This window comes from Carassius auratus, chromosome 7 (assembly GCF_003368295.1).
Source record: "Carassius auratus strain Wakin chromosome 7, ASM336829v1, whole genome shotgun sequence".
Lineage (NCBI taxonomy): Eukaryota > Metazoa > Chordata > Actinopteri > Cypriniformes > Cyprinidae > Carassius > Carassius auratus.
This window is the reverse complement of record NC_039249.1, coordinates 7,369,926-7,397,851: the sequence shown is the minus strand read 5'-3', so window position 1 is coordinate 7,397,851 and position 27,926 is coordinate 7,369,926. Positions and strand designations below refer to the sequence as shown.

The window sequence follows — 27,926 nt, the reverse complement described above, 5'->3', positions numbered from 1 at the left end:
TTACGTGGGTACAGGATCTAATGAACATGTTGTTGGTTTAGATGCCGTGATAAGCTTATTTAGCTCTTCCTGTCCTATAGTTGTAAAGCACTGCAGTTTATCTTTGGGTACGATGGATGAAACTGAAGTATTAGACACTGTAGAATCTATATTTGTTATTGTATTTCTGAAGTTATCTATTTTATCAGTGAAGAAATTCATAAAGTCATTACTATTACGTTTATGGAATCAGTTGAATCCGATTTGTATTTGCATTTTATGTATCTGATGTGTTGTGCATAAATTATGGCTCATAAACCTTAAGCATAATAAAAGAATGTTCACACCAACCTTGACAAACAAAGGCTTAATAATCACAAACATATTTATTTGTATTCAAATTATACACAAATACTTCCTTTGCTTAATAAATTAAACATTATGTACCTACAAAGCAAACTGCACAAGTCATTCTTTAGAGATGCTTAAAATTATTTATTTTCACAATACAATACAGGGATATGATATTATAAAAATTTACCTCTGAAGTAACTGAACTTCTGTAAAATATAAATATAAAAATTTATTTAACAGCATGTAATAAAGATATGACCATATGGTTTTCAGTGGGGAAAATTTTATTTCTTTAACACTCATTCATATCGACCCCAGCAGCAACTTTAAATTACAATCAATAAGAGCACAAACAGCGATGGAATGTCAAAAGTATTAAGGTTAATTAAGAGTCAAGTAGAAAATGCATAAAACCATGCATATACTTTTATAGTAACTGATGTGAAAAGATTGTGTAATATGACCGCTTTCGGTACATACAATCACAGGAGAATCCATTAAAAGGGTTAACAAAATACCCTTTCATCATGGTCTTCAAATATATTCTTTATAATATAATGGTTGTTCATAATCATAATGGAGGTCTTAAGCATATTGTATAACAGTAATATTTTAATAATCCTTTCAAGGATCTGCGTTGGTCCATAAAACAGAATGAGAAATCATAATGTTATCAGAAAATCTCATATAAATATAAGAAATTAGGCATTGAGACGTTGAGATAAAATCTACAACAAAGTCTAAAATTGTACCCGCATTTTCTGGATAAAATATACGGCTCTAACAGAGGTTGTTTAGACAAATGAACAGAAAACAAACTCAAGATTTTGATGAACTAAAACATCAACTGCATAAACATACTATCAGTACAATGTAATAAGTTAAATTAAATGTATGTTCTCATCTGTTACTACAATATAGTATAAGACTAAAATGTAAGAAGTTGGTATTACAGTGTCCTTAAAAACTCAACAGTTAGTTCCGAAATGAGAAGTTTTCAAATAGTAATAAATAATAATTTGAAATTCATGCAGTTGCTTTAGGCCTTAATACAGCATCTGGGGAAAGCCTTTGATTTCAAAAGCTTTTGTGCGAGCCCATAAATACTCGTTATAACACTAAATGATGATGTGAGGTATATGTGTGTTTGTGAGTGAATATGCATGTGTGCATCTGACTGCAGAGAGAATAAAATGACCGCTGCACGGATTTGGCAATAATTTGGCCTAATATGGACCTGGTTAAACTGGCTTAATTGTCATTACCAAATACTGTGTTGAGCTGTTGGGTCACCCTAATGAAGGTGGTACGACGACTCAACTCTTTAAGCTTAGCAGCACCCACGTATGTGCAGGTGGAACGAACTCCACCCAGGACATCTCTCACCGTCCCCTCCACAGGCCCTCTGAAAGGCACTTCAACCGTTTTACCCTCCGACGCCCTGAAAATGCAAAAAGTTACAATAAATATTAATCAACTCAAGAGTGGTAAAAGTCCAAAAATGTTATATTTTTTAATCAAATTGCAGTTGTAAATCAAACTATCTATTCGATTTAATAATGAGGACTGACTTCTGATACTATAAATGATTTGAGATGAATGCTACTGTCTTTTTAAAACATCTTACAGCAGAATTTAAATCATATTTGGAGAAATCTGTAGCATTGATTCTGTTATTTTCTTGTATATTACTATTAAAATGCATTGCTGCAATCTGTATTTTATAAAGTGCTATTTAATGATAACTTGACTGCTAATTTACCAAATAATATTTGTGTGATGTAGTTTACAAACCACCAGATAAAACAACCCACAGGCTCCAGCACGAGAGCGTTTCTCGTGATCTTACCTATACTCTGCTACACCTCCTGCGTGCTTCTTCATGGCCGTGTCTGAGCTCATGCCGTAGAACAGTTTGTACTTCTTGCCGTTTTTCTCTATGATTTCACCCGCACTCTCAGAATGACCCGCAAGCATTCCTCCCAGCATCACAAAGTCAGCTCCAGCTCCTGTCACACAGTTTAGCCGATCAAATACAAGCCTAATGTGACACTGGCTGTGAGCAACATCTAAAAAGTGTGGCATTCAAAGGTAGTAAGGCAACAAGTAATGTCTGAATCCAACATTTTTGGCTACTGAAATGTCTTGCTTTCTTGTTTTATGGTGTTATTACAATGCATTGTTACCAAAACTCACCAAATGCTTTGGAGACGTCGCCTGGGCAGGTGCATCCCCCATCCTACAGCGAGACGAAAAACAGATCCCACAAATACATGATCAAAGCTCATATATTAACAAAGCACACAGGCAGCATGGTCTGTTACTCTTCACTGTTAACTCTATAAAGCCTGACATAATGTCAGGAAAAGTTTATTGAACTTTCAAATTAATACATTTTTTTAATAATATTTGTATTAAATATATACAAATATATATATATGTATATATATATATATATATATATATATATATATATATATTTGTCTATATTTAATACACCAGGCTTTTATGAAAAACAGTGTAAGAGACCCCAACATAAAATGCAAATAAATATCAGTTGTCACTATATTTCAAAATAATAATAAGATATAGTAAATGACATTTAAAAGCTTAATTTTCTGATCAAAAGATGATAAATAAAACATAATAAAATAAATAAATAATAATAAATAAAATAAAACATTCTTCTTGTATCATACTTGACACCTACATTTTAACATGACATTTCTAAAACATAATATATGGAAAACCAAGTAAACTTAAGCTGCTTCAGTCCAATAAACGCTCATCTTTAAATATTAAGAACAATATTATGCTTATTCTTATGTTTACTTCATAACACATCCTGAAGATGGCTGTAGAATTATTCAGTCAGAGGCTACCAATCAGAGGACAGAAGGCTTGTACTAGACCAGTGGTTCCCAAACTTTTTTCAGCATGCACCCCTTTCTAGTGTTTGGCACCTGTCAAGCACCCCCCAACACCTTACTCCGGTTAGATTTCACACTTTTAATTGCAATAACTAAATACAAATATTCACTGTAAATTAGAAAACATAATAATAATAATAAAAGATCACTTCCTTTTTTTGTGAGATGGATGGGCCTGCATGTTTGCACACAGATCATATACATTAAATATATATGATATATACACGTTTTTAACCTGGATTCACGAAACATTCTTAAGAAGAAATTTCTTCTCAACTTCCATTTTCTTATTTTTTAATTTTGGAAAAAACTTAAGGATATTTTGTATTCCCAAAAAAATTCATCTTAAGAATATTCTTATCTTTTCTTAAGATTGTTGAAGATAATCTTCTTAAATTTAGGACAGCCCCAGACTTGTCTTAAATCCAAATAATAATAATTATTTAATTAATTTATTGGGTTATTTGAAATTAATTGTTATATTTGAACATTACAGCAACAGCTAGGAGGACTAGAGATGTGCACAAGTTTTCTGAAGGGACAGCGATGACTGTTAATGTAAACATGATCGCTCATGATTAGCCTGTGTGTGACGCTGCTTTTTGCTGACTTCAAAACTCATTAGCAACCCTGAAACGAGTCAGGGTTAATTTTAGCTTATTAATACATCATCTTTGGCAATATTCGGTGCATATGAGTGCGCAGGATGCATTTGCTGTAGCGCGGACTAAAATACCGGAAGCGTTCACTCAGATGAAAGTGCAAAAACACGACACAAAAATTTATGAAACATATTGCTGCAGCTTAAGACAGGCTATTTTAAAAGTAACTGTTCAAAAACAGGCCGCATTAAAAACATGAAGCTGAGCGCCATTCAAAGTCGCAACAAAAATATACAGTCTGGTGCGTGCTTATGATCATGATTATTAGGGTAATCTACAGGAGTGAGTTTAGCAGCAACATGTATTTATTCAGATAACGGCTGTTAATTTCTTCTTAAGAAAAAAAATTAAGATGTTCTTAGGAATATATTTGAGAACGTTTTAATATTTTAATTTATTTCTTAAGAAGATTTTTGTGAATCCGGCCCCAGGTGTCCATTCTGTTGAATGTAGTAAGTGAAAAAATGAACAAATTATCAGTTAGCACCTAATATGAACTAAAAGAACAGGGCGGGGCTATTGTGACACAAATGTGCTTGTAAAATGAAATTATATCAATTGTAATTTATACAGTAATGTAGTGTGTAATGTGAAATGTGAAATTTTATTTCTTAATAAAACCTTTGCATGTAAAGTTTACCTCAGTTAAATACATAAAAATAATAAAGAGCGATCTTTTTCCCCGCCATTACAAACATTCTCTTGCGCACCCCTGGTGGTCAGTCTGCGCACCACTAGGGGTGCACGCACCCCAGTTTGGGAACCACTGTACTAGACTATGTGTAACAGGCTTTTATTGATGATTTAGAGGCTATAGAATTAGTGTAATGTAAGGCTTTATAGGGTTAATGTAAGAACTCTCACAGATATAATGTGTCCACCCAGGCCGTGTGCAGCATCAGCACACTCGATGACTGCGCTCAGCTGAGGATAACCCACACCGGTCTTCTTACGAGTGGTGCACACAGATCCTGCACACATGAACATATGTGTGAAACTGGTGTAATATGAATAAGAACACCATCCGAAACAGTGGCAACAGACAACTGATGATGTCACCTGGTCCAATGCCCACTTTTATGATGTCAGCACCAGCAAGAATCAGCTCTTCGACCATCTCTCCTGTGACCACATTACCAGCCTACAAAATTCAAATGGATTTCAAAATATTAAGATGACTGTCACAATGTCAATGAAATGTTGATCTGTTGTTGGGTAACTGACCATGATCGTGTGTGAAGGGAACTTCTGCCTCACGTCTTTCACGAAGTTGACAAAGTGTTCAGAGTAGCCATTGGCCACGTCCACACATATGTACTGAATCTGAGGTACAGCGGACAGAATGGCCCCCAGTTTCTCAAAGTCCCCATCACTGGTCCCCGAGCTGACCGCTACACTCTGGAGAAACAAAGACAGCACCACGAATAATTGAAATATAAATAGTCTTCAGATTTTTGTGTAGATTTATATTCTAGCAAAGATGTTGCTCACCTGTAAGCATTCTGGGTGTTTGGATGCAAACTCCTTCCAGTCATCCACACAATAATGCTTATGGATGGCCGTAAAGAGAGTAAACTATGACAAAAAAATACAATAATTCATATAACCTGCAGTCTGTTTAAAAGAGCACAAAAAATCATATAATTTAGTGAAATTGGAGTAGATTTCATTCACACCTGATGTAAGACTGAGGCCATTTCAAAAGTCCCCACGGTGTCCATGTTGGCGGCTATAATGGGAATGCCACGGTAACTTCCCTTTGAATTTCTGAATGTAAAACTGCGCATGAGATCCACCTGAAACAGATGAAGGACAGAAGAGTGCGAAAAGTAATGAAAGTGAACCTAAAATGTAGTTGACATTGCACAACATGTCTGGGTGCAATGAAACATAAATTAAACTGAGGCCACAGACCAAACTAATCCTCTATCTATATGATATCTAGAATGCAAATAAACGCATGCTTAGAGTTACTAACCTCACTGCGAGATTTGAGAGTGCTTCTTTTAGGTCGAAGCAGCACGTCCTTGAAGTCGAGCTTGATATCATTTTCAATGCGTGGCATGACTGCTGAAGAGGATGACCTTGAGACTGCTCTAACCGTATCTCACTGCCTGAGAAAACACAAGACAAGGAAAGAAAAACATTCCGTCCTTCAGTTATGAGAGCTGCAGAGGATGAGGAGGGAGGAAGGGGAGGGTTATAAAGGGTGAGACAGGAAACATCCTCTTTCATAATTATATAAAAACTCTAACTCTAGGATTACACATTTCAGAATACCAATTATTTATTCAATTTCAGACAGAAGAGAAAAATAATGCATCATAAAAAATAATACTATAAAATGACTCATAAATGTTTCACATCTGGTTCTATGTTCTGCACATGTCTTGGCTGTCAGATAATCTAGGCCACAAAATCATAATTGTGCTGTTTTTCTGTCATCTTGTGATTCTTTTCTCAACATTTTTTTCTGTTCATTACAAACAATTTTACACGTGTCCTTATATATACAGGCTACAAAATAAATATTGCCCTAACGTTACCTATAATTGCAGATGAGCACCTTCTTTAAAGGCGGTATGGCAGAAAATGAAACCGGTTTCCGAGTTGGAGGCGGTCGGTTTAGGAGGGCGGATGTTTAGCGCGTGTAGTGTAGTTTTTATGCTGACTGGTTGCATTCAAATTCAAGTTCAAACGCTCAGCGAAAAACTACAGTCAACGATTGATTTGCAGCGTACTGTCGTAATACAAGTCGCAAATTAAAATTTTCCCGGTCAGTTTAAATTCAAGTGAAATAATTTGTCATTTAGAGTTAGATCGGTAAGATACTGTACTTAAATTATAAATTATAAATAAATTAAATAATTTTACTTAGTTCTATATCCTCAACTGGCAGCGAATGCCGTTATTTTCCACACGGACCCTCGGAACGTTTCCTACAGACGCTTAGAACGGTAGGAATTATTTTTCAGTGACGCAGGAAGCTCGGTGGTGAAGTTGTGGGAATAATTTGATTTAGAGGTGTCTGAACTTCTTCCACCATAGCCTAATTACATTCGCATTCAATTTCCCTGCATGTATTTCTAAAACAGACGAAGCCACAATGCTAATTAAAGTCAAGGTAAGTAACGTTAATGTACGAAGAGCAGTTCTTTCATTCAGTACAGTTCTCATCCGGTTCTTCAGGATGCTTCTAGATTGAGCTAGTGTAATAATTTAATTTAATACAGCAAGGCATTTCTCACCAAACAACATTTTACTACAGTATGACATACATATAGATAATATTATAACAAACGGTGGTATGTAAATTATATAAAAAAAAGACCCATTCAGAGTGAAATTTGATGTCTAACGTAAACGAATTAACGTTAATCGTCGTCATTCTTGATATAGACACTCACTGGCAAAGAAATCGAGATCGACATCGAGCCCACAGACAAGGTACCAAATAAAATACTTTATGATTTACAGTGAATGTTAACAGAAGAACCCTTAGTTGACAGTAAAGAGCACCGATGCGTCCTTTTTATTCAGGTGGAGAGAATAAAAGAAAGAGTGGAGGAGAAAGAGGGAATCCCACCTCAGCAACAGAGACTTATCTACAGTGGAAAACAGATGTAATGCATTTTATGCACACATTAAATCATGTTCTTGAATATTTATGTAGTTTTATTCTAAACCCTCAATCTTCTTCGCCTCAGGAATGATGAGAAAACGGCAGCTGATTACAAGATCCAGGGTGGCTCTGTGCTGCATCTGGTTCTTGCACTGAGAGGTGGATGGGTCCACCAGCATCCCAGCAGCCTCCTCTCATCTGTGTAACCGCCAGCCCTGTCATAGCCACCTTAGATATGTACTCGATCACACATGTCACCAGAAACCATTTGAACCATCGGGAAAGACGAGTGGTAGCCACTGCATTCTTTGTTTGTTGGAATATCCATCAGCTTTTTCCTGTTTATGCCACTCCTTGTTAATTTGTTAAGAGCATCATTGTTACGTTTACAAGACATGTTCAAAATCAAGGTAAAACTGAAGTATCAGTTTGTCAATAAAAATGGATGCAACCATTAAAGCATGTAACAGTGATTATTCTTTCGTCATTTAAAGAGTTTTCAAGTTTTTAAGTCAGATTTCTGAACAATCAATAAATGTTCACACCTATTCATTTAAACAACAAGTTTTATTACATCTGCAGAAAAAGCTAGTGCCATTTTCTACTATTTGCACAACAACTAAATGCACATGGCTTACAGATTTTTTGTGAAATTAAAATCTCATGCAATATGATTCTTTACATTTTGAAAAATCTGTCAGACATATATTTGAGATCTATAAATGTTTAGTTTGTTTACATATATCACACCAATAAAAATGTATGCATCCAAATATTTTGCATAAAAATTATATATTAATATGCATATTATTTTTTGGTGTATTGCAAATTTTTTATCTACTGTTAAAAACTGCATCTAAAAATGTCAGTGTGATACTCCGAAGCATTCAGCTAGACAAAACTTACAATGTCAACAAAAAAGTAAAACAAAAAGTACATTTGTATATGACAAAGATTTAAACATTTAAAACCCCCGATTGTCTACCAAAAAACAAACAAAAATCTAAACATTTTGACCAGTTTGGCCCACATGATGACAAAACTTTTCATTTTGGTGACTGGTCAATTTACTGACACAATAGCTAGGTTTTGAAGCACAAAATTATATGTTCCAGACATGCACTATAGTTGTGATGTCCCATAAAACAATTACACATATAGTTAGAAAATAAGATTGTTTCAAAATGAGCCAAAGTGACTGAGAGAAACCGTAACGCGCAACCCATGTGGTAAATAAATGAGTTGAAAAACCTTTACATTATTAAACAGATGTGACAGCTGTGAAAATATTGAATATGACCCCAATCTGAAATTCTCCTAACTTGCAGTAGGTGGCAGTGTAGCACAGATTTTCCTATCAGACTGAATAAACGAGCCTTCCCTTGTTCAGCGTATAGATTTATTTGTATTTTAATATATACTGTTCAAACAAATACAAAACATAGTAAACAAGAAGACTCTGGTACAAACAGTTCACCCCCCGTTGTGTAATGTGTAAGTGGTCATTTGAGCTTTATAGTCTTTATGCTTTAATTTAAACTGTACATATAATCTATAAAAGTCGTTCTCGTATCGATTTTTATTTGTGATGACATTCCAAATATTAACATCAATCATTTGTTACAAATGTGACAATCAAATATATGACAGAATTCATTTTGCATGGCTTTTGGTATCACCTGTATGATAGTGTGTGCGTGGAAAGGAAAGCCAAATATTGCAGCACAATCAAGAGTCGCAGCTTCCATGTAAAATAAACATAGTGTTTGTGTTTAGCACACAGTAGGCAGTGCTGGATACTGAGGCACAGCTCAGGAGCAGCTTTACGTCAACCAAAGATGCTCTGCACCTTTGATGATACATAAGTTTACGCAGTCAGTTCAATAATGGATGATTATAGACCTCTTCGCTACCTGACAGAGGAACCAAAAGGCAGTGATTCTCGTGTTAAGTATGAAGGTTAAAGATTATGGGGGATAAAGCTCATGCAAAATGAATGTGCAATGAATTTCACTGATATATATTGCTTTTTATACAGCGCCTACACACTACAGATCTGCAAAAATAATAATAAAAAATAACAATTTGCACTTTTCCATAGTCTTCACATGTTGGTAAAGGTGTGACATCAATACAGAGGCACAATAAAAAGACCCTGTGAGCACTAAAAAGCCTTACACGCTTGTATGGACAAGTGAAATACATACTGAACACTTTAATCATGTATTCTTGAACTGAGCATATATTATTTACTTACACAGATGAATATATCTGAAGTAATTTTATTAGAAAATTAATTATCTTTAAGACTCTCCATTAAAGTGTGTAGTTCAATTATTAGTATATTCATTTAATCATCCAGACTTTGTTAGCTTGATCGATTGATTCTAGTCCCTTGTATTGCACCTACATTAACATTTACTATCACAGTTATAATATATTGTGCATTATAAGACTGATTTAACAAGCTCTTCTGACATAACTGATTTCAAGTTTTCGAATATTCACATAATAAATGACAGGACCAAAACTATTACATTCTCACAGGCTTTCAGCTACATCACAGACACTATCTATGCATCACTACTGTTTTTCTTTTCTTTTTCTTTTTTTAACCACGTATAACCAAACGCTCTGCAATTTTGAATACATATTTGTGTTTATACTTGTGAAATAATTAAGCTGCATGAAAGCAAACTTGTGGGTTACGACCGTGGCTCCAGGAGCCATATTCTCTGTGTAAAGTCCACACAGAATGAAGATACCATTGCAACACTTCATTTCACAACGGCCTCTTTAAGTTTTCACTGAACACTTTTTACCTTCAAAAACATCAGAAAGAAAAATACTCTTCAACAGTGATAATAACTTTATACCGTTAATGTAAAAGTTTTAAGGCAAATAGAAGAGCTTAAATTGTATATGTACCAGAGTAACCTTGTAGAAATCTACTCTGAACCACCACAATTGGTTCTTATATAGGCCTTAAAAATATGATGATTAAAAAAGATCCCAGAGCTTTCCTTCAATAAAGAGAGATAATGTGTTTTTTTTTAAATCATAATGACAAAGGAATATGATTAGAACAGGACAATCAAAAATATCAAAATATATAAAAAGAAATGCTTCTGAGTGTTTTGGTGGGATGAAATACACTTGAAATGAGAAAATGTCAAATTAAAATACAGCTTTGGCTTATAAAAACATTTATTCCTGGGAGTGTTGGGAGATAACTAATAAAAATAAAAAAAATAAAGAGGGGTTAAGAATTAGAACATTAGAATGTACTAAATAATAAATAAATAAATAAAATGAACCCTGCCACCATTTCAGTCGAAGCCATGATGTGTTCTGGCATTTTTAGCATAAATGAAACGGAATTTTATTCTTGTAGAAAAAAGAATGTTTCAGAAAGGTCTTTTCAAAAAATGCTGACCCTTCCAAACCACTGTTTATAAGTAATACATTCTAGAGCTTTACGTCATCCCACATTTTAATGTTGTAATTCTGTTGCACAGCCAATGGAGTAGAAAGCAGTTGCTAAGAGACTAGCAAACTGGAGAGAACGGAGAACATTGTATAAGACGACTACAGCAGAACCACATGACATGTGGAGCAGCTAGTCTCTGTTCATTCGTCTCCTGAGCTTAGCCACTGCACTCCAGTGCAACCCCCTCTTTATGAAAAGGAAAAATACAGAGGTATGTGAAAAATCATTTCCAGTGTCTATCTGAATAAATCTGGCTGCCCGTATGTGAGTGAATAAGTGTGTCTCCATATGTCTGCTCAGCAGTCAGCTGATTTCGATGTCTGCTCATCCTCAGCTGACAGTGGAACCGACTGTTCCTTCAGTTCAATCTCCTCTACGGACTCCTCGTTTTTCTTCTCATCCTCCATTGGGTAGACCACTACACAAAACTTTTGACCCAGGTATGTCATCTTGTCTAAAAACACACACAAAAAAGGAATTCAGTTTAAGTACTATACAACTTTTCAGGATTTTTTGATAAATAGAAATACATGAAATACAAATCTTTTATATCATTATAAATCAGTTTAATGCATCTTTGCTGCATAAAAGTATAAATTACTAGAGTGTCAGGTACATGGTTTCTCATCAGACGTAATATGGTGATGTTATCAATTCAATCTTTGAACTGTGTTCAACTTACCAACAAATGCATTGAAACACTGTGGTTTGTTGTCCCAGTACACGCCCAAGAAATAAACAGGGATTCCAGTAAGCATGATGGCCAAGCCAATGCCACACACCACAGGCTCCGAGTACAGAGAGAAAATCAACAGGAAGGCCCAGAACAGCAGATAGATGACAGGCCACACCAGACTGATCTGTGAGTAGCAGAGGTAACGTTAGCAGTCAGAAGGAAGAATTCTCTTATATGGGACATATATATATATATATATATACTTGGAACTGAATAATCTTAACATGATGCGAAGGTTATAGCAATATAAATACATTTGCTGTACAGATTAACCGGTCGATAACAGATGGTAAGTCTTCTGCAAAAAGTAAACAACTACTGAAAGCAATGAGCGAAAACTTGCTAATATGCATTGTTTTTGTTAACACTGGCTCTTAGTCATTTTTAGGACTTACTTTAATTGGCCGGTGCATATCTGGTTGTTTAACCCGCAGAACGATCTGCCCCGCAACAGTCACACCGTAGAAGAGGTAGTTGATGAAACCCACATAGTTGATGAGTGTGTACATGTCACTGGTGCACAGCATCAGAAGTGTTGAGATGCACTGCAAGAGAGCAAGAGAGTGTGTTTGATGTCACAACATCATGAAGACCATTCATGCTCAAGAAAAGTGAGAGTGAGGTATAAAGAAGAGGGAGAAGGGGGTATATATAATACTCACGGTGAAGAGAAGGGCTGGAATTGGGGTGCAGCGCTTCACATGAATCATAGCCAGTAAGCTAGGTAGATGACCTTCACGTGCTCCCGCAAAGAACAACCTGAACAATGTGGGGAGGACCCAAGAATACTGTTATTTAGGATGCTAGTATAGTCATTAGAGCGAGTGTGTGAAGACACAGAGAGACAGAAACGAGATAGATAGACAGACAGAGAGACAGACAGACAGACAGACAGACAGACAGATAGATAGATAATTGACGCTTGTGTATGAATGATGTGTGGATTAATGAATGGATGGATGGATGGAGGGAGGGACTGACCGAGAGGAGGTGAAGAGGGAGCCGTTGACCCCCCCAAATGTGGACAAGGCCACAGAGATGGGCATGATCCATGACATCACTCCCAAAAGCTTCTCACCAAACGTCTGGGAGAGAGCAACAGAGCGGTGAGGGAGAGACAAGCAGAGCATTAACATGTCGAATACATGCATTAACATGTCCATTATATCTGTGCTGTCGCATTAAGAAAGTCATCAGAACTGAATGCAGAAGATTCTTGAGTCTGATATATCTGTTTGAATGGAATACTGGATGGCATCAAAAGCTCATTCCAAGTATCAATCATAGAACTTTAAATATTGATACTTTGGTAGATATGTCAAAGAATCTGCATAAAGCAAATCAGTTATTAAGTTTGCAATCTGGTAGTGTCTGAGTTGGAAGAATGGACACAGGTCACTCACCACTGCTACAGCATTAGAAGCCAGTAGTTCCTGAGGGCTCATGGCAGTGACGTAAGCAATGTTAGCAAAAACGTACACAAAGGTCACAAGGGGAATGGAGATAAAAATAGCACGGGGAAGGTTCCTGTAAGGAAAAATAAAAAACACAAGGTATTAGTCAGAAGAATTACACTGCATTATTTCAACTACAGGCAGATTCCAGATGCCACTTCAGAGCACTGTGTAAAATTATGCAGTGATCCTATTTTCTACTTGTGCAGTTTAATATACTACACACCATTCCAACTCTTGATCCATTATGTGGTTCTCTGCTGGATATTACAAACTTGTATCTTGTTAATGCTAATTAAATATTGAGAACACAGTGTTAAATTACTGTAAGCTCTTTGGATGAGAATTGGCTTACACATAGGGGTCGACGAGTTCCTCTGTGACATAATTGAGGAAATTCCAGCCACCGTAGGCAAAGGACCCCTGTAGAAATGCTAGAGCGATCAGACCAACATCATATTCTTGAAACGGCTCAAAAGCATTGGCCGGCTCTAACCAGTAATACTCGCCTGGAGAAAGAAGAAAGAGAACAATAGGAATGAAATATTTAAAAGGGATAATCATTACAAAATGCCTTGTTTATTAGCTAGTTTATCGTAGTTATTTTTAGAAAAGCTTTCACCTGAAACAGCTTAAAGTAATCACAAAAACAGCAAATGAAGGTCAAGTTCTCTGGACTAAAATATCATTGTGATTGTAGTAAGTTTATGTAAATCAAGCTAAAATCAGCTGGATCAAGCTTGCTAAACTGGGAGACCATCTTGGACTATTAAAAAACTAGGTACGAGCAAAGGTGCATGTGATCAATATGGTCTACCATCTCTGACAGATTCCCACCAGCTAGTAATCTACCTAAAGCAGCCTGAACCAGTTAGAAACCAGCTGCCATGTTCCAAAACTTACAACTGGTTTGGGCTGGATTTTCCGAGCCTACAATCTTTTTGTTCCCTAAGCCATAGCATTAATTCCACATTTCTAGGGTCATATCTTTGGGTCACATGTATTCTCTGAACCCTCTCTGAGAGAATATATGTGACCCTGAAAACCCACATTAAAGAGAAGCCAGTGCCAACTAACCCAAATCCAGGTTTTTTTTAGAGATCTGGCGTGGAATCACATCTGTCACTCTAGTAATATCAGGTCAGCGTCTGAGCTAACAGACCGTATGCAGTGTGATCATTATTAAATCCTCTCTGACGCATCAGCTGTAAAGGCTGCATTATCAGTGTTATTTTTTATTAGATGGTTTAAACCCAGTGACTTCTGCTGAGACAACGAGACAGAGGGGAAGTGCTGTGCTTTTAGTTTTCTGGAGATTTTACAGAGCTACTAGAGATGAAGCAATGTGCCCAAGAGGAAAGGGAGTCACACATGCCCACTTCTACAAACATACACACAAGAACAAGCTCAGCACGTACACGTACACATGCGTGCACTCTGACATTTAGCACAGACCTTCATGAATGGGCAGTAATATATAACAAGCACACACACATAATGAGGCATATGGTGCCTACCCTTGCAGATTTGTACTATGCCCATGATGATGATAAGAATGAGGGCCAGAAGTTTCCCTGCAGTGAAGACATCCTGTACTCGTGTTGCCCAGCGCACACTAGCGCAATTCACCCAAGTCAGGAGCACTGAAACACAAAGACATGGGGTTACAAGGCTGGAAACACACACACACACACACACACACATTATGAGCCTTTGGTGAGATTAATGGCGCCCTGCAGTTTGAGCAGTCTAGTATGCCAAAGGATTATAAAATAATGCTTTCAGCTATGAGGAATTCATCAAATGATACACAAATGATAAGCTCAGAATAGACCTTGAGGATCATTTTTTAATATATGTATAAACATTTGAATGCACCACAACATCTGAGACAGACAGACATGTGAATTAAGGTTAAAAAAGGTAGAACAAAATAATGATAATAGGATATTTTACCTTTACATTTACTGATTAAGCAGATGTTTTTATTTAAAACATTTTTTAAAGAGATTACATGAAATGTTTGTGCTTTTGAAAAATTAAGAGGTGATTAAAAATCAGGACAAAAAGTTATAGTTACAACATGTAAAATATGTTTTCTTATGCATTCATTTAAATTTTTACTTATTTAAACTTCTGATGAAAAAGTTAACTAATAAATAACGCTCACGGTCACATGCATAGTCTTCTGATGGCATGTGACAGACATATTTGGTCATAAAACCAGAGGGACGCAAGAAACCTGAGCATGCAAGTAAACTTTGAGTCTTGCACTTTTGAGAAATTGCAAGACATGCAAAAAGGCTGCCTCATGATTTGTAAATAAGAGTTAAGCTTTGTCCTTTTGAATTTACATGCTATTGATATACTTGTACACAAGCAGTAATTCAAATCTCCCACCAAAATAGGTAGTTAAACAGACCATTATTTCTATGTATATTTGATTAACCTATCAATAGAGCAATTATGTACAAAACTAGTGTAACTGGGCGTGAATTGAGACTGTGTAAAGTGTGGCCAAACAATGAGAATTACAGGCTCTCATTCAGTGTCAAACTGTTTACACCTGGAACAGCGTCTAGTCACGACAGTCGCTGACATTACAATGCAAGTCAACTGCAAGTAAAGTGGAGTGGTGTATTTTGTTACACAAAATCCTTGATAATTACTATTTGTATAATGAGACACAAACAGCTTAACAGTGCAAAGCGACACCCTGCCTAATTTAATGTGAAGGGAACTAGTCAAACCAAACACTACAAAACTTTGGGCAAGGAGGTGTAATCCTTATGTCTTATCTCTGTGTAAAAGCAACACTGCCTCGCTGTACAGAGCAATGATGTGCCTTTGACAGAGCCTAGTCATGTCTTGAGATAAGGGAAATGCATTCTGGGAAATGGACTAGATTGGATGTCTTAGAAGGTGGTGTTTGTGAAACTCTTTTGGTAAAGAAAAATAAGCAGAGACAGGACTAAGAAAGTTACAGACTGTTTCTTTACAGAATTGAGGTAGTGAAGTCTGCACTACATAGTATACAGTGCTAACGCAAACATGCAGAAACATTCCTATGACCACAGTAATCTTACTGCAATAAGCTGCTTACAGTGGAGGTCACACACACACACACACACACACACACAAAGGCCAGAATTTCTCTACTAACAAGTTATCGTCTTTATATCCTGGATTTGATGCAAGTACAAACATGTGCTAAATAACGTTTCTCATTCAACAGCCTGTTGAACGCAATGGGCTCTGTTTTAAAACCAATTGGACTGTCTTGAAGTTGGGACAGCATCCCAACTTAAAATGGATTGATCTGTCTTACATTGCAGTTTTTCTGACTACCTTTTTCAACAGTGTTTGTCTAAAGAGTGTGGCTTTTAGGCCATTAGGCTGGTTCTGAAAGAGAGCTGTGCGCACACTTAAAGACAAACTTTTCTCAGAATTGCTGTACTGTTCTAGACACAAAAGGCATTAAGGAGGTAAAACGGTATAAAGCAGTAGGGTACAAGAGTAGGGACATACTGTAAAACTGTGCCATAGTGTCCACTTTTGCCCTTTCATATACTTCCTGTCGTTTTCTAAACAAAACAAAGGCTAAACTTTCAGCTGTTCTTAAAAAAGCTTCAGAACAGCTTGAACACATCTGGTCAGTAAAAAAAATAAAACTTCAGATCAGAACACTTTGATCTTGATACAGTCCCCCTACATTAAGAGCCTACACAATGAATGCTGGATATGCTCTGTTACCCTACAAACTGGACAAAGAGATTCTACTGGTTTACACGCAAAAAGTTAAATAGATAATTCTGACTCAGATTCATAAAAGGACAAAGGTTATGAAATGTTATTAAATTAATAACTAAACGTACTAAGCACATGTTCTTAAAATGTAAACTTATTGAAGAAAGGTGAAATATCACTTAATATCTTCTCTTGACCTCTCTCACTCTCTCTTTTAATAGGGTCTCTGTTGTTTGTCTGTCTACATATAGCATGCAGTATTTGTAGCTCACGTGTGAAGTTTGCAGAAAGCCCACGCTCAAGGCTTCTTGACGCCTTGAAAATCATCATTCCATTCGTCTTCACACATCCTTCTCTCTTTCACTCTCATCCCTCTCTATCCTCTGCACATTTTCCCACAATCTTTCTGTCCACTCTCCCAGGATAAGACCCCTCGGCCTTCTTCATTCACACATCAATTCATCTCGCTCTTTCTGTCAGTCCCCAAACTCCGTTTCTCTTGCCCTGGCTTTGAATGTTTTTTCACCTGAGCGTGATTTGACCTTATGGTCAAACATAAGAGGATGCAATGAAGTTCCCATTCCCGGCAGCAACATGTGTATGCGCTATCAGAGAAAAATGTCTAAAATATACAAATGTGAACAAGTGAATCAAGAGCAGATGTGGAAATAGTGATTGTGTAAGTTGTTGTTGCATCTGGGAGGTAAACAACATCAAACAATGTATTCAAAATGCAGGATTTATGCTAAATAAATTTCAAAACATTCAGATAACCTTAAAATATTTTCACATCAAAGCCATATCCTCTTTAAAATGCAATTTTTGGTTGCACTTTATTTTACAGTACGTGTAATTCCATGTATTTATAGTGTACTTACAGTGTATTTATCAAAGAAAGTTCTGGTAATACAAGGTAACTACATGGGTTAGGGTTAGGTTTAGGGGTAGGTTCAGGGTTAGTACCTAGTTATTACATAGTTATTGTAATTACTATAATAAGTACATAGTATGTACACAAGGAACAGGACTGTAAAATAAAGTGCTACCCAATTTTTTTTATTTACTTATTGCTTTTAAAATGATTGATTCTATTAAAGTACAGTATTATAATATCAGCCATTAACATGAAAAAAATTAAAATAATAATTGTGTTAATGGTATCTTAACAGCATTTTATTATTTGCATTACCAGGACAGGTGACGAGGAATTGGCAAGGCTTACTAGGTACAGTAGGCTTTAAATTCTAAATGGTGGACTTATAGCAATATCAATAGTCATTGTGATATTCATGTCAAAATCCCTAACATTCCTAAATAACAGGACAATGAGACCTTTTGTTTCTCCTTCTGGTACTCACACAAGCAGATGGCAGCAAGCAGACGCAGACCGTTCTCTGGGGGGAAGCAGGTGGGGAACAGAGGCTGCAGGACGTAGTTTGAGAAGGTAAGAGCAATAACCGCCTGATTAGTGGGGTAGATCACCAACACAGCAATCCACAACCGCAGAAACCTGTAGCACAAAAAAACACTGATGTTAAAAAAACTACTTAACTTAGTTTGATATAAAGAAAAAACACATAATAGTAATAACATGATTCTTTTTAGCTAGTGATAGGCATTGTGCTATTTGCATATAGCAATACCTTTATTCTTAGGATAGACTCTCTTTATCACCATCATTTGTGGTTGCTGAGTGAAATCGAGTCACGACTGAGTCACCAGCTAATGGCTGTTCACTGGCAGTATCATTCATTAGAGCAGTCACCGTGCTAAGCAATGGTTGTTGGCATGCGAGTAAAGCCAGGGCTGTAAGGTTTGACTGACTGCTTACTGCCTATTAGTGGAATAATACATTTCTAAAGGCAGATAGAACTACTTCACCTGACAGCTGCAATGCTAATGCTGTTAACAAGTTAATTACAATATAATTAAAGATAATGGTGCTTACTCAGTGAAAGGAGATTACAGGCATTCATTCAGAATGTTTTCAGCTATCCGCTTTTTATGATTTTACATGAAAATAGTAATATTTATTGCACATTCCATTACAATTTCAAAAGTCCACAGTAACAACAAATATTTTGTCCGTGATGACTTTCTTGAAGTTGAATTTTTGACTTATTCTGACTTACTGTCATGACCTTACACACTAAGGTTTCCATTACTAATAATAAGTCACCTTCTTAAAAATTAAAAGTGGATACAGCTTTTAGAAATAATATAGACTTCGGACTCTGACTGTTTAGAAGTAGCCTCTGGAATTAATATTAAAACCAGTGTGTGGCTGAAAACCTCACCCTGCCAGCCCTCCAAAGATGTCCTTGACATAAGAGTAGTCGCCTCCAGATTTTGGGATAGTAACACCCAGCTCAGCGTAGCAGAGTGCGCCGATCGCTGTTATAACACCTGTGACGATCCATACGATGAGGGCCAGGCCCACTGAACTGGCATTTTCCAGTACTCCCTTTGGGCTGACAAAGATTCCGGAGCCAATAATATTACCTGTAAAAGAGTAAAACAAAGACGTTGAGAACACAGAAAAAACTGGACCTGCCATCTCACTATATAAGCTTTCAATTCTCACCATGAACTCCAAAAAAGCACTGATGAAGTGTAACAGACCTATGCCTAATGTATGTCTGGTTGAATCTACTTAAGTGCTCCAATTTAAAAGCCATTTGAATGAAATAGACTTTATCTTGAGTAAGGATTTAAAAAGAGATTTTGTATTTGTAGAAATGTGTTAGATATACATTTTAAAGTCAATAATTATTTTTATGGTATGGTCCATATTATAAATCTACACTACTTTGCTGGAAAAAGTAAATTATAACGCAGTACTACACAAAACTATAATTGTGTGCACACAGAAATTCACTCCAGCGTGCTCTTTAAGATAAACCATTCTTTAATAGATTTTTTTGTCCTAATCTATCTCTTATCTTTTTAAATTAGTGCTAGATGATGATCTGAATCTGAAAATAGACAGACACATATAGTTTCCCAATTTTGGCTGATAAATATACAATTACTTCCCTACTTTTATGCACCATAAAATAATAGCAAGGCTTGATCAGATGACAGTGTGACACACTTTAGGAAATATAGAGATCAGCAAAAGAGAAACTAAAGAGAAAATAGGTGATATATAAAAAAAACTGAAGAAAAGCAGGACAGTGTATAAATCAAAAGGAAATGTCAGTGAGGCAGAGTAAAAGAGAGAAGCAAGGAGGTGGGAGAATCAAGAGAGAGAGAGCAGGTGGTGAGAACGATTCACAGAGAGCAGACTGTAATTTGCTGAGTTAGTATTCAGTGTGACTAATGGAGCGAGTACACACAGCAAATACATGGGGGAGTGTGTATTTGTCTAGCTTTATAAAAACGTGTGCACTAAGTGCAGTAGTACACCACCAATGTGTGATCCATTGCTGTTTGTGATACATATATTGACCCCAAACATATTTAGACACTTTTTTCACAATAAAAATGTCTAAATTTCATTTCATTAGATACAAAAGATATCAAACAAAGTGTGAATTAATTTCACTTATACTTCCATATATACGCAGACAAAACAACCAGAAATTGCGACAATACATTTAGTCTTAATTCTGGGAAATATATCTATTCTTGTTCAATCATCTCGAGCTGAGATACTTAAAAAGAGTGTTTGTCATATAAAATAAATTCCAGGTGGTTAGATATTTTGTTATACAATACAAAGATTTTCATACACTTTTAAGCATCCAACTACTTTTTGAGGTCACTGCACTTTATGAGATAATGAATTCTGCATTCATTGCATTAATGCCATAAGCTGCAAATGTAAACCACCATTTCTACAACAAAACAAGATCTAATTTAAAACAACTAATCCATTGCATTTAAAGGCACACACACACAACTAGTCACACTTTTCTAAAAAGGTGCATTTTCACCAAATCCATGTGAAGTGCTCTTAAACCATGTCAAAGGTAAACTCCCATGTGACTCAGGCAAAATGGATAGAGGTAAAAAGATTTCTTAAGCAAAACCTGCCGATTTAATGTGTGAGTCAGTCTGTGGAGTGACTATTTCCTTTGCACATGGACTATAAATGTGGTATATACTTTAATCTTCCCTACTACATATCTGGGCTTTTTACACAAACTGCTTTATGTGGAAATTCAGGTACTGTATGCGTGAGCTGGAAAGCTCTTTGCCCTTAAGTAAGGGAACTAATCTTGGTTTTCCTGTCGGGATATCACAGCAACAGCAAGTGTCTGCTAAACATTGCCACTGTAAACAAGTAATCAGATGACTTCTTTTCTGTAACCACTGCTGTCATGATTTATTCACAGAATAATCTCATCTAAAAGAATATCCATAAACCTTTATGACTAGACTGGATCATTCAGCTTCTGTCTTTGGAACTCCCTTTTCAGTTCTCTCCTTTAACCTCTGTTGTGAAAAAACTCTGTCAAGATATGATTATCACAAATTTCAGCATGTCCCATGACCTCAAAGTACAAGTTACACAACTTTATACAATCAGAGGTATCTTTTACTATTGCCAAAGCATGTAGGGATTGATCTGGTTTCAGCCAGCTAGAGTATTATTTGACTATATGGAAGCTGTGAAATGTGGACATCAACACGTTTTAAGATGTGTTCCTTAAAGGGGCTGATAGATTATTGTGCACACTTGTAGATTGAGAAGTTTTGCTGACTAAAGCGGAAAAAAATGTGGATGGATTTCCTGTTCATACTGCATCCTTTTGCTTCCCTAGTGAGTGCTCACCGCACAAACATCACCGGCAACACAGCAGCAATTCCTGATTTAACATTCTAGTTTGTCAATCCACTCACATTGATCTAATCATACTGTGCTAAGCCTTGTCAAACACTACATAGAAGTCACATCTTTCAGTGTAAAGCCCTTTTATACAAAGGTGTCATTTGGCATTTTACTGTAGAACATGCATGCAATTTAGCTGCACCAGCTTAAAAAATACTGTTTTGTGTTATGGTTTTATATGGTATTATGGTGCTACATTTATTATAGCATTGTTAAGGTGTCGTCACATCTGCAGTTGTTGGCCAATTTTCACAGACAAAATAGAACATGCATGCAATTTAGCTGCACCAGCTTAAAAAATACTGTTTTGTGTTATGGTTTTATATGGTATTATGGTGCTACATTTATTATAGCATTGTTAAGGTGTCGTCACATCTGCAGTTGTTGGCCAATTTTCACAGACAAAATAGAACATGCATGCAATTTAGCTGCACCAGCTTAAAAAATACTGTTTTGTGTTATGGTTTTATATGGTATTATGGTGCTACATTTATTATAGCATTGTTAAGGTGTCGTCACATCTGCAGTTGTTGGCCAATTTTCACAGACAAAATAGAACATGCATGCAATTTAGCTGCACCAGCTTAAAAAATACTGTTTTGTGTTATGGTTTTATATCGTATTATGGTGCTACATTTATTATAGCATTGTTAAGGTGTCGTTACATCTGCAGTTGTTGGCCAATTTTCACAGACAAAATCCAGTTATTTTAACAAATCCACACATCAGGAATTTCACTTGAGGGCAAAAGATTTCCTCACATGGGTTTCGCAATGGTTTAAGTTGGTCATGTGAATTTGGCATGACCAGAAAGCTTCATATATCATTACACTTTTAACAATAGACAATAAGGTTTTTGCCTGTGAAATTTTGCTAACAAGACTGCAGCTTTGTTCAGGATTTAGGTCATTGATTGCCTACATGCATTATAGCTGCACATGGTGGCGCTAAAGGGGCCACAGTGAACTGACTGCTATCAGCTTATCATATTTGCATGTCAATCACTGTACAGAGTCATGGCTCATATATTGTGCAGTGATGTATTTATTTATGACTCTTGCTCTCATGATTGCTGAAGTGAATCCTTCTCAACTGTCCTATTGATTTTCTTTCATGCCTCTATTGATCCAACTGTTTCTGTGGGTCTGTAGCCTTGCTAGCCAGATGTTTCCCTTTTACAAATTCACATATAAAAATCAGAGACTGGGTTAAATGAAGCAAGCCATTTGAACAAAACATTGTCTCTTCTCATTAAATAGAATAGGTTCAACTTTGTTTCATTTCAACCCTATACTATCAACACTGGTTTTCGGTTCTACATCAAACTGCAACTGAGAAAGACAGTAAAGATCAAGACTTTTAGTTTTATTTGCTGAAGTCGAGCACACAATCCAATTATATTCAATGCTGATTATATATGACAATGATTTTCATGTTGATTTTATTTTAATCATCTTACTGGAGGATTAATTGAGTTGATCTATCCTGACATACATACATACAGCATGATGTATGATGTTCTGAATCCGAAAACAATCTCTTTGTAACACTTGAGGCCAGATTGCACTTTGATATCTGTAGCATTTCACAATCTCTTACTCTTTCATTCACCTACAGAAGATTTGTTAACCTTTCCTCTTCTAAAATTATGTTCCTGGCACTCCTTTCCATTCTAATAATCCAGCAAAATCATCATGCAAAATTGGGGCTAAACAAAACCCAAAGAAATTTCACTTTCAGGTCCATGCTTTATTTCCAGGTAAATGAGGGTTCAATATCGCATTGAAGGGGTTGATAAGGATGAGAATGGCAGCAGTTATAAAGTATTCTGATAAATTTAATGAAGCACACAAAGAACAAAGTCTTGATGAAAGCTTTGATGGATCCAAAGTGGCAATCACCTGATAATAATGTTCACGTGGGGCGACTGAGAGCATGTGAATGTGTGACCTGATCAAGATTGCTGAAGAGGATTATCATATATAGCTTTAGTTAAAAAGTGGGTAGGGATTATTTTGGGTTGGTTTTACTTTTCATCAACTCCTATCATTAAATCAGATATATTATTAAAGCTTAATGCTGCGTGCCTAAAGAAATAAATGAGAATTGCTCTGCAACATACTCGACAATAACCAACAATTTAACAAAAGTTCAGTCACATTTCCTGTTTTCACTTCCAACTTACTTCGTGGATTCTCTGCCACCGACCGACTTGACTGACTTTATTTATTCATTTGTTTTTAATAAAAGAACACTAATTTGGCAAAGGTTTGGCAGGTGCAAATGTAAAATTCTTGTTTCATATGTATTTTAAACCATAATGTTCAATTCTGAAAAAAAGCACACGCCTATTTTGCAAAGGTAGGCTAGTGACAGTAAGTGACATGTGACATACAGCCTTACTCTGAATTCGTGCTCTGCATTTATCCCATCCAATGTGCACACACAGCAGTGAACACACACGCCGTGAACACACACCTGGAGCAGTGGTCAGCCATTTATGTTGCGGCACCCGGGGAGCAGTTGGGTCTCGGTGCCTTGCTCAAGGGCACCTCAGTCGTGGTATTGCTGGCCTGAGATTCGAACCCACAACCTTAGGGTTAGGAGTCAAACTCTCTAACCACTAGGCCACAACATCCCCAAAACATTTCAGTTCCCAAATCTGTTGAAAGTTTCATTGTTGCTTGAGTAAATAATATTCTTCTATTATATGTACGTGTTTGTTATCATTACATTGTAAATATTTCACTACAAGAGAATGATCTATAGTTTTTGTTCAACTGTAACAGCATTCCAATCAACCAATCAAAATTGAGATTTAACATTTCAGGAATTATCTGTTTTAGTCTTACAATCAGGGATAGGGTCTTCAACACCCTTGTCAATAAGCTATCATTTTCCACTGATTTTAGGAATATATTATGGGCTGGGTTAGGTTTGGGGGTAGAAAGAAGCAGACTGGAAGATTTCAGATTCATTCAGCATTATCCAATCAAGCACATGCTACTACATCCGTCAAAAACCCCTATGAAATATATAGCCTATTTAAAGGAACAACAGAACACTCACCGACAATAATGCCACAAGCACTGACGAGACCAATCTCCTTCTTCAGCGCCACCGATGACTGTCCTGCGGCATTGGCCGTGTCTGCGGCTGCATCCTCGCTGGTGCTCGGGGCTGCGCTGCCTCTTTGTCTCGGTCCATCCGTCATGTTGTTAATTGAGATGTTCAGTCCTTGATGTTGAGCGGTGATGCTAGAGCCGCGTACCGCTGGTCAGATCTCAGATAGAGACTCTAATGTACACATATACAGCCCGTATACTATCTCGCCCAAAATATGCTATGTGCCCTTTATCTCTCCTTTCTTATCAACGTGAGGCTGCTCTGAAGCATGGGTCAATAAATACTGCGTGTAGTGGCAGAGTAAAAGATGTGCGACAAGCCGTGAATGGCTTTACAATACAATTAAAATAAGGCAAGATACTGTCGATGCAACTGAATGTTAATTTCCTTTCCTTGCGTTAAAAATCCAAACACAGCACTAATTTCGAGCGTATAAAAAAAACTTCAATAATACTCCAGTCGCTAACGTTACTTAAAAAAAAAAGTCAGTTTGTTGCACTCTGTGAAGGTTGTCCAGGTTTTAATATACCGTTTAAACCAAAACGCGACGCAGGAGAACACCCTGTTCATAAATGTCTCCTTCTTCCTGTACGTTACCTATCAAATAGCTGGTGCTTCCTCGTTCAATGCTTTCAAAGACAAAGCATGCATCGTTTTGGCATGGACTCCTTCTAAACGCCTTTGGGTAACGTTAGTTGAATGTCTGCGCTGAAAACAGCTCGCGCCTCCGGTGATCTCCAGAGCACCAGTGGCCTAAGAGCCTCCACCGTCTGTAGTATTTACTCCTGTCAGGCTCCTCCTAACCTGTCTCCGTAAGTACAGTCGCACCTCCTCCCCTTCCCCCCCGCTTCACTGATCTTGTTTTTGTGGGCTACACACACCTCCCTCATAAGCCCTGGCAAGCTGTTGAACAGCGCGGTAAAGAATGTGACCTACCTCAACCAAACAACATACGGTTTCTTTCTTCTCTCGCTTCTTTCTAAACATCTCAGTGTGTTTGCTTCCGAAGCATGGTGGAAATATTACAGAATAATACTGTCTCACAAGGAAGCCTGAGGGACTTTAAAATGCTTTACAAATGCGTGTATGTAATTTACACGTATTAATAAGATTAAACGCACCTGCCACTCACGTAGTAACCATAACAGGAAGTAACCATAGCAACGGCGTGTGCGCCTTCCATTGCAGTTCGCGTGTATGTGTTTATATATTAAATTAAATTAAATTAAAAATTTAATTTATGCATTTATCAGCCGCTTTTATCCAGACGCTTATAAATCATACAGAATGAGTTTTTTTGAGAAAGTAAAAATGCACAAAGTTTCCTGTGAGGGTTAGGGTTAGGGTTAGGAGTAGGGTTGGTGTAGGGCCATAGAATATACAGTTTGTACAGTATAAAAACCATTACGCCTATGGGATGTCCCCACTTTACACAAAAACACCCCTGTGTGTGTGTGTGTGTGTGTGTGTGTGTGTGTAAAACATTGATGTGTTCACAGATCCCTCATTAACAAATATATATACTTTAATATATATTAATATCCTTTCAAAGATCACTTTTTCCCCAGAGACATCTGAGGTGTATGTATATTTACATTTAGTGTTCCTGTAGCTCAAGTGGTAGAGCAGTGCGTTATCAAGCTTTAACCAAGTTTGGGGGTTCGATTCCCCGGGAACACATGATAGAAAAATTGATAGCGTGAATGCACTGTAAGTTGCGTTGGATAAAAGCGTCTGCTAATTGCATACATTTATTTATTTAGTTCATTTAAATTTATATATATTTTGACTGAGTATGTTGTTCTGCCTATTTATTAATGAGGGATCTGTGGACACATCAATGTTTTAAATTTTTTAAAATATGTAAACTGAGTAGAAGTTGTCGTATTTATTTTTAAATGAAAGCTCAAATTACACTCCAGGCCCCAAATGGCTAGTGTATTATTGTTTAAGAATGTATTATTTAAAATATTTAAAATTTTTAATTTTTTAAAACATTTTTTTACATGTATTACTTATTGTAATTAATTGGGTTATTATTTAGTAATGTAATAAATTAGATGTACATTTCAGACATCTTTGCTTTCATTAAAACCTGTAGGCTGAGTGAAATCATTACATTTGCATTCATAGTGTTGCTATGTACACACAGTGACTGTATGATTTTGTGATTTTCTTCTGTTGCTTCAAAAAAAAGAAAAAAAAATATTTCAATAAAATAAGAAAAATTTGCACATATTCATCTTGTTCAAAAGTTTTAACCCCTAAGAAGCATCAATGAATGTTTGAACCTTTTAATAGTTGTGTTTGAGTCCCTCATTTGTCCTCAGTGTGAAAAGATGGATCTCAAATTCATACAGTCACTGCTGGAAAAACTGAAAAATCTGCAGGACATGGAAGAACAGAGCTCAGTTTAACTGTTCAGAACAAAACAAGCGACTCATGAACAACCCTTAAAAAAAAAAAAAACAGTTGCAGATCATCCAGGTAACCACACACAGTATTAAGAACCAAGGGTTCACACACTTTTGAAGGGGGCTATTTTAATAATTTCAGCCATTTTTTTGTTGTCTTGTGGACTATATGTAAATAATATATTATATAAATAAAAAATAACATGCATTTTGTATGATCTCTCTTATTTTGTTAAAATTATTTTTCACATATTCTGCAATGGGTTCCCAAACTTTTGCATGCCAATGTATGCTACAATTTAAAAAGTAAATCCACATTGTTTTAAATATTTTGTTTTTAAGTTATATGAGATTGAATTTGGCTTTTTAGGTCACTTTATTATACAGTATTGTTCAAAATAATAGCAGTACAATGTGACTAACCAGAATAATCAAGGTTTTTAGTATATTTTTTATTGCTACGTGGCAAACAAGTTACCAGTAGGTTCAGTAGATTCTCAGAAAACAAATGAGACCCAGCATTCATGATATGCACGCTCTTAAGGCTGTGCAATTGGGCAATTAGTTGAAAGGGG

The 27,926-nt window shown here is 36.4% G+C and overlaps 3 protein-coding genes across 3 annotated transcripts; 1 reads left to right on the top strand and 2 right to left on the bottom strand.

Annotated features, from left to right (window-relative positions):
- Positions 1-426: 426 nt before the first annotated feature.
- gmpr2 (guanosine monophosphate reductase 2) lies at positions 427-6,570 on the bottom strand. The gene is made up of 10 exons (XM_026266943.1): positions 6,472-6,570; positions 5,904-6,039; positions 5,602-5,721; positions 5,417-5,500; positions 5,150-5,323; positions 4,985-5,066; positions 4,790-4,896; positions 2,530-2,572; positions 2,183-2,342; positions 427-1,774 (listed from the first exon to the last, which is right to left on the bottom strand). Exons 2-10 carry the CDS (start codon positions 5,988-5,990, stop codon positions 1,585-1,587), a joined length of 1,047 nt encoding a protein of 348 aa, XP_026122728.1. The 5' UTR covers positions 5,991-6,039; positions 6,472-6,570; the 3' UTR covers positions 427-1,584.
- A 303-nt stretch (positions 6,571-6,873) lies between these two features.
- Positions 6,874-8,014, top strand: nedd8 (NEDD8 ubiquitin like modifier). The gene is made up of 4 exons (XM_026266944.1): positions 6,874-7,049; positions 7,325-7,372; positions 7,466-7,548; positions 7,633-8,014. Exons 1-4 carry the CDS (start codon positions 7,032-7,034, stop codon positions 7,751-7,753), a joined length of 270 nt encoding a protein of 89 aa, XP_026122729.1. The 5' UTR covers positions 6,874-7,031; the 3' UTR covers positions 7,754-8,014.
- Positions 8,015-8,929: 915 nt separating this feature from the next.
- LOC113105702 (large neutral amino acids transporter small subunit 2) lies at positions 8,930-25,985 on the bottom strand. Its single transcript, XM_026266942.1, has 11 exons — positions 24,881-25,985; positions 19,272-19,476; positions 18,333-18,484; positions 14,745-14,870; positions 13,583-13,736; positions 13,177-13,300; positions 12,755-12,858; positions 12,436-12,532; positions 12,169-12,318; positions 11,720-11,897; positions 8,930-11,491 (listed from the first exon to the last, which is right to left on the bottom strand). The coding sequence occupies exons 1-11, from the start codon at positions 25,023-25,025 to the stop codon at positions 11,334-11,336; spliced, it is 1,593 nt and encodes a 530-aa protein (XP_026122727.1). The 5' UTR covers positions 25,026-25,985; the 3' UTR covers positions 8,930-11,333.
- Between the last annotated feature and the right edge of the window lie 1,941 nt (positions 25,986-27,926).

Excerpts from the sequence above, each read along its gene's own strand:
- gmpr2 (XM_026266943.1), bottom strand. The coding sequence starts at position 5,990 with ATGCCACGCATTGAAAATGATATCAAGCTCGACTTCAAGGACGTGCTG. Across the intron at positions 5,324-5,416 it reads AACACCCAGAATGCTTACAG|AGTGTAGCGGTCAGCTCGGG; the intron begins GTGAGCAACATC and ends TTGTTTCTCCAG. Across the intron at positions 2,343-2,529 it reads CGACGTCTCCAAAGCATTTG|GAGCTGGAGCTGACTTTGTG; the intron begins GTGAGTTTTGGT and ends ACTGTGTGACAG.
- nedd8 (XM_026266944.1), top strand. Across the intron at positions 7,373-7,465 it reads ACATCGAGCCCACAGACAAG|GTGGAGAGAATAAAAGAAAG; the intron begins GTACCAAATAAA and ends CTTTTTATTCAG. Across the intron at positions 7,549-7,632 it reads ATCTACAGTGGAAAACAGAT|GAATGATGAGAAAACGGCAG; the intron begins GTAATGCATTTT and ends TCTTCGCCTCAG.
- LOC113105702 (XM_026266942.1), bottom strand. The coding sequence starts at position 25,025 with ATGACGGATGGACCGAGACAAAGAGGCAGCGCAGCCCCGAGCACCAGC. Across the intron at positions 18,485-19,271 it reads ATCTTTGGAGGGCTGGCAGG|GTTTCTGCGGTTGTGGATTG; the intron begins GTGAGGTTTTCA and ends TTTGTGCTACAG. Across the intron at positions 11,492-11,719 it reads GTGTTTCAATGCATTTGTTG|ACAAGATGACATACCTGGGT; the intron begins GTAAGTTGAACA and ends GTGTGTTTTTAG.